This window comes from Mandrillus leucophaeus, unplaced genomic scaffold (assembly GCF_000951045.1).
Source record: "Mandrillus leucophaeus isolate KB7577 unplaced genomic scaffold, Mleu.le_1.0 Scaffold219, whole genome shotgun sequence".
Classification (NCBI taxonomy): Eukaryota; Metazoa; Chordata; class Mammalia; order Primates; family Cercopithecidae; genus Mandrillus; species Mandrillus leucophaeus.
The window spans coordinates 732,033-742,675 of NW_012102243.1; the positions used below are offsets into that span (position 1 = coordinate 732,033).

The following is a 10,643-nucleotide window of genomic DNA, read 5'->3' on the forward strand; positions in this document are numbered from 1 at the left end:
GGAAAGGAGAGTGAGATGGGCACAGGGGAAAGGAGAGATGGGCACAGTGGAAAGGAGAGGGAGATGGGCATAGTGGGAAGGAGAGATGGGCACAGGGGGAAGGAGAGGGAGATGGGCACAGGGGAAAGGAGAGCCCTCAGCAAAGTTCCCACTCAGGTGAGCCAGAACGATGGCTCTGCTGTGCGGGGCCCTCTGATGCCACGTCCTTAATGAAGTCGTCCTGGATTGGCATTACTCCAACCTTCTGCAGTGACCCCAGGGCCTTCACAGCTGTGGGGGACACAGTCCTGGACAGCACCAAAGTGCGGGGGCACAGATGGCCTCCTGCAGTGAGGGCTCTGCTCATCGCGGGCCCACAGCTCTCATGGAGCACTCAGGGAACTCCGGAGCCCAGAAGGACCATCATCCCTCGCAGGTGTGCGGCACAGCGTCCAACCCTGGCTCTGGCTCCAGCAACCACCAGCACCCCTCAAGTCCTCAGCACCCTGATCCTCAGTGCTGGCCTGGCACCCATCTGGGCTGCAGCCAGGCCCGGGCTGTGCCTGCCCGTGTGGGTCTTTGAGGGCCTGGGGCTGCCGCAGCTGCTCCACTTCCTAGAAGCAGCAGGTGCTGCAGAGGTGGGGCCTGTGCGCAGAGGGAGCGAGTAGACAGAGCTCTTGGCCGACGTGAATTCATTTAGCTTCAGAGAGCAGAGCACTGGGCTTCCTGTGCGGTGTGGCTATCGCTCAGGCGGGTCATCCCTGCCTCTGGCCGCCAGGGTCCACAGCGTGGGGTCTGTGAGCACGGTGCTGCGTGGCTGAGCACTGAAGTCGCGAGGCCGCAGCCCTGAGTGAGTGCCCCAGCCTGGTGAATGTGCCAGGCACAGTGAGCAAGGGACTGCACACCAAGGGGCACGTGAACAAGAATAGGGAGAACAGGGCCAGGGGACTCTGAAGAGGGCCGGGGGCTCCGGGGATGCCAGGGCTGCCTCCGTGGGCTGGCGTGGGCATGGGGCCGGGGCTGGCTGTGCTTCAGTGACGCTTATAGTCAGGGCTCCTGCAGGGCAAGGGGGCCACTGATGCTTACGGCTGGGGCTCCTGCAGGGTGAAGAGGGCGCTGGACCGCAGGACACAGACTGTTCACTGCAGGCAGCTGGACATCTCTGCGAGTCCCCCACCACCTCCCTTCCCAAGAGCGTCAATGTTAGCAGGAATGGGGGTGGCCGGGGACATACCCCGACCTGGAGCCCCACCTACTGGAACTTCTGATGCTGGGCCCCTCCGGTCACCACAGCAGAGCAGCGAAAGCCCCAGGCAGCCCCTAATGCCCGTTGGTGCAGGTTCTGGAAGCTGGGAATCCCAGGCTCGTGTGTTTCTGAACCACTCCAGGCCTGTGCACCCTTCCAAAGTTCCTGAGGCGGAAGCCACGGAGTGTGGCCACAGCTTCTCAGTCTGGGCACAGCCCATGAGGCGCCTCAGGGTACAAGACCCCTGACCCTCCTCTGTACACTCACGGGTGGAGAGACCCTTGCCCAGGTCACAGGATTCTGAGGACCCCTCACTCCCCTGGGGGTCTTCCCTGGTGCATCCAAGCTGGCGCTGAGGGGCCTGGGGACTTCCTGTCCCCCTAAGGACACTGCTGGTCCCTGGGGGGCTCCAAGTGTGTGGACAGGTCCTCACCGCGGCCTGGGCCACGCTGACCTGCTGCACACTCAGGGCCTCAGTCAGAGGCACACCACGCGCGTGCTCTGGAAGCCAGAACTCCGCCTTCGGGGAGAAAGGTCTGTGCAACACCTCGCCGTAAATGTAAACAAAGTTCCAGGTCACTGTTGGCTGCACCAATGATTTGCGCTGACATGGAAATGTGATGGCGGAAAAATTAAAAACCCAGCTTTCCAATCCTTTTCAGGAAGAACAGGGGTCTGACTCCAAGTGACAAAAACCGACCCTCAGGAGATGGGGCCACCGGATGCCGTGGGAGAGTCCCACAGCCACGGGAGACAACATGTGGCCCAGAGCCACAGGAGACCCCACACGACCCACATCCACAGAGAGCAGCTCCTGGCCTTGCACGCCTCATGAGAGGAGACAAAGGACAGTCTAAGGCTTTTCAGCAGCTCTGGGGGTCCTTCCTCAGCACCTGCCCACAGATAAGACAGTCCAGGACAACAGGAAAAAGCTGAGCTGGGGTCAGCAGGGGACCCACGCCATGGCACTGGCCCGTGGGGTCAGCAGGGGACCCACGCCATGGCACTGGCCCGTGGGGTCAGCCGGGGACCCACGCCATCGCACGGGCCCGTGGGGTCAGCCGGGGACCCACGCCATCGCACGGGCCCGTGGGGTCAGCTGGGGACCCAGGCCATGGTGCTGGGCTGTCGGGCTTGGCTTTCCAGCCTCTCTGCTCCGCTGTGGCCCAGCCCTCAACAGCCACCAGGTCATCCATCCAGGCTGTTTGGTTCTGTACACACACAGTCGTGCCATGTAACGACGGGGATCTGGTCTGAGAAACACATCCTTAGGATATTTCGTTGAGGGACATCACAGTGCGCGTACGCTCCACGCCTGGGCTGTACCGTGGGGCCGCAAAGGGAGCTGGCAGGGCTGGAAGGGGCTCGGGTGAGCTGGTGAGCAGGCGGGGGTGAGTGGGAAGGCCTGGAATCAACTGGGCACTGCAGACTTTATAAATGCCAAGCACTGAGAGTAACAGAATATCAGACTTTATGAATACCGAGCACAGACGCTGAGAGTAACAGAATGTACTGAAATGTATTTTCTCGTAATAAGTTAACCTTAGCTTATTGTAACTTTTTTACTTTACAAACTTTAACGTTTTTCAACTTTTTGACTCTTTTGTCAAATAACACTTAGCTTAAAACACATTGTATAGCTGTATAAAATATTCTGTTTATATATTCTATAAACTTTTTGCCTATTCTTTATATTTAATATTTCAAAATCTTAAAACATTTTTTGATAAAAATGAAGACAATGACACAGACAAGAGCCTAGGCCCACACAGGGTCAGGATCGTCGACACTCCTCTCTGCCACCCCTGCGTCCCATGGAAAGGCCCTCGGGGCAACCACCCGCATGGCGCCTCATCTCCTGCGATAACGGCGCCTCATCTCCTGCGATAACGGAGCCTTCTTCTCCTGCGATAACGGCCCCTCATCTCCTGCGATAACGGCGCCTCATCTCCTGTGATAACGGCGCCTTCTTCTCGGTGGGCCTGCCTGATGGACCTGCCTGAGGCTATTCACAGGCACCTTTTTTTATTAAGTAGAAGGAGTGCATTACAGTGACGGTAAGAAGTGTGGGAGAGGAAACGCAGACACCAGTAACACAGTCGTTTATTGTCACTCTGAAGTACGACGCGCTGGGCATCCCTGCGTGTGCCAGACTCTCCCATGGCTGGCGACGCAGTGGCTCCTTCACACCAGTGCCACCACACTGTGATGTCACAACGGCTACATCACATAGCGAGAGGAAGCTTTCAGCCCCATCGTCAGAATATCGAACTTTAGTCATATATGTAGTCTGTTGTTGACTGAAACGTTATGTGACATGACTGTATACACACGTACACACACAAGTGCACATGTGTACACACGCATGCACACACACACCACACATGAGTGCACATGTGTACACACACACACATGAATGCACACAGGTACACGCACACACACATACACCACATACGAGTGCACACGTGTACATGCACACATGTGTACACACACACTCCCCCTCAAAGCACACCACACACCCTTACTTTGCTCTTCAGTTCCTGACCGGGCTGAGGAATTCCAGGCCAGGAGGATTTTGAGTGTGTTGCCATCTTTACTTCTTAGCTGCAAATACAACCACCCAATGATGGAGTCCCTTCATTGTCACCACTGAACACTCCCCAGGCGTCCCCAGTCTCCAAGAGAGACCTGCAGAGCTGCGTCAGGCCCCCGGAGCCCCCTCTGTGGTCAGCACCTGCTCCTGGGTGGCCGGGGCCTCCCTCAGGCCTCGACTGCTACGGCTAGGGTCTGCCTGAACTTTCTAACTAAAAACCAAACCACCCCCACCACACACCCACTCACATGCACATGCCTGCTCACACACGCCCATCCATGCACACCCCTGCTCTCACACACACCCACTCACATACACACGCCTGCTCACACACGCTCATCCATGCACACACCTGCTCTCACACACACACCTGCTCATATGCATATTCCTGCTCACACACACTCACCCAAATGCATATGCACACACGCTCACACACACGCTCATGCATGCTCATGGCTGCTCACAAACATGCACACACCTGCTCATATGCCTATGCCTGCTCACACACTCGCTCACACCTGTTCACACACACACCTGCTCACTCGCATATGCCTGCTCACACACACACCCACTCAAATGTATATGCACACACACTCACACATATACAGGCTCACATGCACATGCCCGCTCACACACACTCATGCATGCCCACATCTGCTCACAAACATGCACTCACCTGCTCATATGCCTATGCCTGCTCACACATGCTCGCTCACACCTGCTCACACACACCTGCTCATATGCCTATGCCTGCTCACACACGCTCGCACCTGCTCACACACACCTGCTCACATGCATATGCCTGCACACACACATGCTCACACATGCTCATACGAACATGCCTGCACACTCACACATGCTCACACCCACTCACACATGCAGTCACCTGCTCACATGCATATGCACACACTCTCATGCATACTCATACAGGCTCACATGCATATGCCTCACACACGTCTGTGCGCACACACTCACACGCTCACACACACTCCGATAAGCACAACCCCAAGCCAAGTTGTGGGGAAGCTGGAAAACTCCAGGAAGGAGGAGCAGGCTGGGGCTGCCCACGGTTTTCGGGAAGGAGGAGCAGGCTGGGGCTGCCCACGGTTTTCGGTGGCCGGGGGCCCCTCCTTCCCATGGGGATTGAATGGGATTCCTCGGCCAGCGTCCTGCCTGGGTGGGTGTTTCAGGACTGCTCAGTGGACCAAGGCCACATTCCCACCCTGTCTTCTGAGTTAGGAGGCCCCCAGTTTTGGCAGTGCAAAGCAAAAATAAAAGGAAATTCATGTGTGGTTTGAAATGAACTTGAACCTTCAAGCTGCTTAAACGTACTGGAGCCAGGGTGTGGAGGAATGCGGGCCCCAGGCTGTCCTCTGTCCTCTGTGATGCCCCCAGGCCCATAGGCACTCGCCCCCACTCACACTCACCAGCCCTGAGCCCGGTGTCTGAGAGAAAACCCCGGGGCAGCCCAGCTGGGAATCCCCGTTGCTCACTTGTGAGCCTGTCTCCTGACAGAGGCGTCCTGGCCTGGGCCTGCCTCCATCCTCATCGGATGCGGGCTCCCCGTGCTGCTCCTGTGTCGGGAACTGTGCCAGACACTCCAGACACGTGGTCTTTACCCCCTGGGGCCTTCCCGCCTACCGGGGAGGCAGAGGTTCGCCGGACCGTGATGCAAATGCAAAGCTGCGAAGGGACCATGGCGGCTGTGTGACGGGGGGATCCTGTGGGGCGGGAGGGTCCCAGCATGTCCCTGCTCGGCTACCAGCTCTGAGAAGTTGGAGGGAGCCTCGCCCTGCATGGCCGGCATGGGGGTTGTTGCCCCCAGAATGAAGTGTGTGAGGCCCCTGCTGCAGCTGGAACAAAATACCAGACAGCAGAGGTTTCTGATTACAAACTGCACACGCTGCTGTTGAATTGATAATTTGTATCTCTGAGATTTTTCACAAACATGATCACCAATTTCACAAGGTCTCCCACATTCTTCTTGATTACAAAGTGAAGGCAGGCAGGGCCGTGTGGACAATGACAAAGCAGTGGCTGATCCTGCGCATCTGTCAGGAGCTGCCCCGGCCGCGGCTCCCGCCGCTCCTGCAGAGACACCGGCGCTGATAAAGGAACGAGGCCCAGAAAATCAATGCACCTGAGGCTACAGCGGTTGCTAAACACACAGAAAACACCTCCCTCCAAGAGGCCGGCGCTGCGGAAACTCCCAAGCCCAGCCCTGGGACAGCCGAAGAAAATTTAATCTCTCCAAATCCTCACCAGGGCACTCCATCCTGCAGCCCTGACAGCCACACTTATAATTAATTATACAATTTCGATGGGAATATCGACTAAACAAAGCTATAAATCATAGGAAAAGTCAATAGGCATGGACACATTCAATCATGTCCCGGCCAATGATTACTACTCTTAAAATACAATAATTATTTTCAGGAGCCAGCTTGAATTAAATTTCTGTCAGCCGGGTGCAACACCGGCGGTTGATGAAGGATGCGATGGGCTTGGGGCTGCGTCCGGTGCAGGCACGCCCACCCTGCAGACGGAGAGTTTGTTCTCCACGGCTGCGGTGCTGTGTGTTTAACCGGGCCGTGGAGATGGGCTGACCATCTTGACCCTACGTCGATGGGGACAACTCCCAATTTCTGGGCACGACTGACTCGGTGCGCCGGCACCCAGGTCAGCAGGAACCCATGGGGTGTTCCCGAAGGCGCCGTCGTCCCAGGCACCGAGCAGAGAGGATTTGAGAAGCAGGACAGCAATGCCGAGCCGCCGGCTCCACTCACAGCTCTTTGGAGAAATCATGAGAAACAGCCTGGGAAGGCGCCTCCTGAGCTCGGGCCGCCTTTCTGCATGGGACTCCCGACGTCATCGACACAGCGTGTGGGGCCTCCGCAATCACACGGGGTGCCTCGTGTGGCTTCAACCCCACAGGGTGTTTTTGTTCGGAATCAAATCCAAAAGTTCTCTCAAATATTCAGGTTAGTTTTCTTCTAAAGGTAGGAAACACTGTACAGTATGGTGGCTGCCAACAGCAGGGGTGTGCTCTGTGTCGAAATGCTGAGAGAAAAGGAGGGCTTTGGACCCATACAAAAGACAATTGCTCCCAGATGCTTTGGAAGCACCCCTCCATGCCGTGCGCCCGGCTCCACGCCGAGTGCCTCCTCCAAGCCATACCCCCTCCACGCCACAGCCCCTCCATGCCGCACCCCACTCCACGCAGCCCCAGCTGGAACCTGTCCCCCGTTACCACCCTACCTGTGGCCCACGGAGCCTCCCTCTTCCCTGTCACCTTGCTCCTTCCAGAACGTGCCATCTCTCTTGGCCGCCCTGGCATCCTCCTCCCAGGGACCCTCCACTTTCTTCACGCCCTGTGCAAGGTACCTGGAGACCTCGCGGCACTGAGGAGCCAGCCCTGCTAGGGACCCTGAAAGCACCTCCTCCAAGCTCCAGCAGCCATGCAGCTGCGAGGACAGCAGCCCTGTCTCCTTCCTGGGCATCCACCTCCACCCAGACACCTATGCTCCCCAGGCTCTCCCTGCTCCCCACTGATGAGGCCGGGATGTGCCACCTGGGAGTGTCCCGCAGTTGGAAGCACCCTGGGGCCCAGAGTCCCACAGGAAGAGCCACAGAGGGGCAGTGGGAGCCACAGGCAGGCCGCCCCACCAGGCTCTGGAGGCTTGAGAAGGAGGGGGGAGGGGCTCCACCAAGCGCAGGTGGTGGAGCTGGGGAGAGTGCCCGGTGCCTCCCACAGACAGAGCAGGAGGAAAGCCAGCCTGCCTGGATGGAGAGAAGAGGAGGAGACCTCAGGCTTTCCCAGGCCGATGGGGCCCTGTGGGGACAGGACACCAAGGCCTGAGCCGCCCCAGTGGGGGAAGGGGCCATGGGCTCCTGCAGCAGGTGAGAGGGAATTGGCACTGAAGGCCCGGGCACCGCGGAGGCGCGGGCATCACGGGAGCCTCGGGCTCTGGGTTGATGAGTGGCAGGAGGCAGAAGTGACTTCCCGAGAGGACAGGAGGTGGGATCTGGGGGGCCGTTGGGGAGGCAGTAAATGCCATCCTGGAGTGGAGGTTCTGGACCTGGGACTAGGGGCTGGCAGTATCTGCTGGGCTGGGCATGCCCCTCTGTCTGGCACTGAGAGGCTCCAGCTCTCCCTAAGCACTTTGCATGCACTGACCCGTGAGCCCTCACACCCCACGAGGGGAAACTGAGGCACGGACACCTAGCTGGCCCAGGACGCTACGATGTGAATGCAGCTGCACCGGCCTGGGTCCACCCGCCTGTGCTCCCTCACCTTTCCCACAGCCACTCCCCGATAGCTTCCTGAGGACGGGCCGCCTGCCCTGACACAGTGCCGGGGGGACCACAGCTGGCTCGGGACAGCCCTAGGAACCGATGCCGAGATTTCCAGATCTTGGACGCTGGCTCGTTGCACACAGCATCACGTGTGGCTTGGACTCGCCACGGTGGGCGTGTTTACAGAAATAAGCTGAGGCCGCACATTGGGCCCCAGCCAGGTACTATGTGGTTCTTTACGCTGATAAACATTTGTAAATACACCAAAAATGGGACAAAAGTAGACCACAATAAAAAAACAAAATTGTAAAAAGAGTGTGTAGGCCACCCCTCAGCGCTTGCCTACACTAATCCCTCGAAGGGAAGACTCACGATTTCAAAACCGACAGCAGGTCCAGCAGCCAGGGCTGCCTCTGGCAGGGGCCGCCTCTCCGTGGACTGACCTGAGCCTCACATTCCCACCGACGCACACCTCAGTTTACACACGTGCTCATGGACACACAGCGGCACACCCATCCCACAGATGCAGATACGCACTCACGTGCACATGTGCACATGCAAGCACTAGTGCACACACACGTGCCCACACACAGACCCACACACAGCAAGTCTAGCGACGGGAGTGTGGGGAACCTGCTCCCTTCAGTCTCCCACTTCAGAGCGAAGCCTGAGGTCCCGCCGGCCCACTCTGAGACAAGGGGGTTTCCTCCCCACCCCACAGCACCAGCGTCTCCCCTCACACACATGGGGGTCTCTGAAGCTGATGGGTTAAGTGAGCGTCATGCTGCCTGTGGACAGGACAGTGACACGGAGCCTCCACCGAACCCGGCCCGAGGTGCAGGACGCACCCAACGTGTGTCCCCGGCAGTCTGCTTTGCACCGGCTCGGAGCTGAGCCCTGGAGGTGGCAGGGACAAGGCAGGGTGGTCCCAGGTAAGTAGAAGTAATGGGAGGGCCTGGGGGTGTGGGTGTCCCCGGACGGGGGAGCTGCCACACCGGATCACAAACTCACCGCGGTGCCGTTGTTGTCTCGGAAAACCTCCTGGTTGAAGTAGTCGAAGAGTTTCTTTTCTAACTGGAGCATAACCTGTGAAGTCAGAGCGGTCCATGAGCACCTGAGCTCCCCTAGCCTTGTGCGTGTCCCCCGGCCCCACTGCCCTGGGCAGGCAGGGCGGCTCTGAGGGAGGCTGCAGAGTCCCGCGCAGGCCCCATGTGTCACCCGCCCAGTCACAGGCCCCACTCACCTTCCGGTCGTTGTCCGACTCACGAAATATGAGCTTCACCACTTCATTGGTGTCAGCAGCCCGGACCGTCTGCATGGTGGCTTTTGTGCAGAGCGTCTGCGGAAAGACAGCAACGGAGATAAGTCCCGGGGGGCCCACCTGCCCATGGCAGCATCACCCGACAGCCCGCGTCAGTGGGATGGGATGGCCGGTTCCAGACAGCAGCTGGTGTCACACCCAGATTTCCACACCTGGGGTCAGGGGCCACTCTTGCAATAGCTGACCATAGCTGACCCTCACACGTGCGAAGGACCTGAGGCTGGCTGCTCCCCAGCAAAGCGTGGCTGCAGCCGTGAGGCTACCCCAGAGCTGCTGCTGCCCACAGAGCTGCTTCGGGGCAAAAGCCAGAGCAAGACCAGCAGGCTCCGAAGGCACAGCAGCACTGAGAACAGCACAGAGGGTGCCTGTGGGGGCACCTGGCCAGCTTCCTCCCGCTCGCGCTCTCCCGTCCCTGAACTCCCTCGAGAGCTGTTTGATTACGACAATGGGCAAGGGTTTCAGAAGGCTTGACCGGGAATGGTCTCAACAGGCTCATCTGATGAAGCCGATGTGGGAGGGACGGCTAAGGTCACACGCCTGCTTTGTGGTGTTAACTGGCTCAAACCAGTCCCTGGGGTGCAGGCTGGGGTGGGCAGGGGCCCAGAGGCAGGTGGACAGGATCCAAGAAGAGCTCGGGGCTCCGCCGGGGTCCTGGAGACCACACTGGCCGGGAGGACCAAGCACAGGGGCTGAGGCAGGAGTGCTGCAGGGTCAGGGCTGTGGCCTCTGGTGCCCACGGATGCTCAGTGGCCTGACCGGCTACGGGAAGGGGCAGCCGTCTGGGCAGCAGAGGAGAGAGGCTGAGTGAGAGCCGACCTCTCTGCCATACTGCACAGCTGAGCTGCTCCAGGAGGAACGGTCCTGGCCGGCGCAGATCACTGTGAAGGATGACATTCAGGCCTGTTTTGAAAATTCTTCTTGCCTTAACAGGACAATGCAGGGAATGATCACTGAGGGTCAGTCCCTAAAGGGAGGACAGAGCTGGAGACCCCTCCCTGGGTAGAATAGCCATGGGGAGCGCCTGGCCCCAACCCGGGGCCCTTGTGGGCACTGAGCTCTCCGAGCTTGGCAGAAGTCATGAAAACAAGAATGCCTAGGACCTCGCCAAACAAGGGAAGCGTGAGACCCACATCTGGGAGAAATCAAAGCCCCGTGTGGACAGCGAGGGCCCGTGCCCACGGCAGGCATAGGCACCCCGTGTGGACAGC

The 10,643-nt window shown here is 58.7% G+C and overlaps 1 protein-coding gene across 1 annotated transcript in view; it reads right to left on the reverse strand.

Annotated features, from left to right (window-relative positions):
• The window catches only part of INPP5A (inositol polyphosphate-5-phosphatase, 40kDa), a 147,862-nt gene that overhangs the window by 35,004 nt on the left and 102,215 nt on the right, over positions 1-10,643 (reverse strand). The window contains exons 8-9 of the mRNA XM_011980830.1: positions 9,358-9,453; positions 9,126-9,200 (exon numbers count right to left, since the gene is read on the reverse strand). Of these exons, the coding sequence (XP_011836220.1) occupies positions 9,126-9,200; positions 9,358-9,453 (171 nt within the window). The remainder of the gene's footprint in view (positions 1-9,125; positions 9,201-9,357; positions 9,454-10,643) is intronic.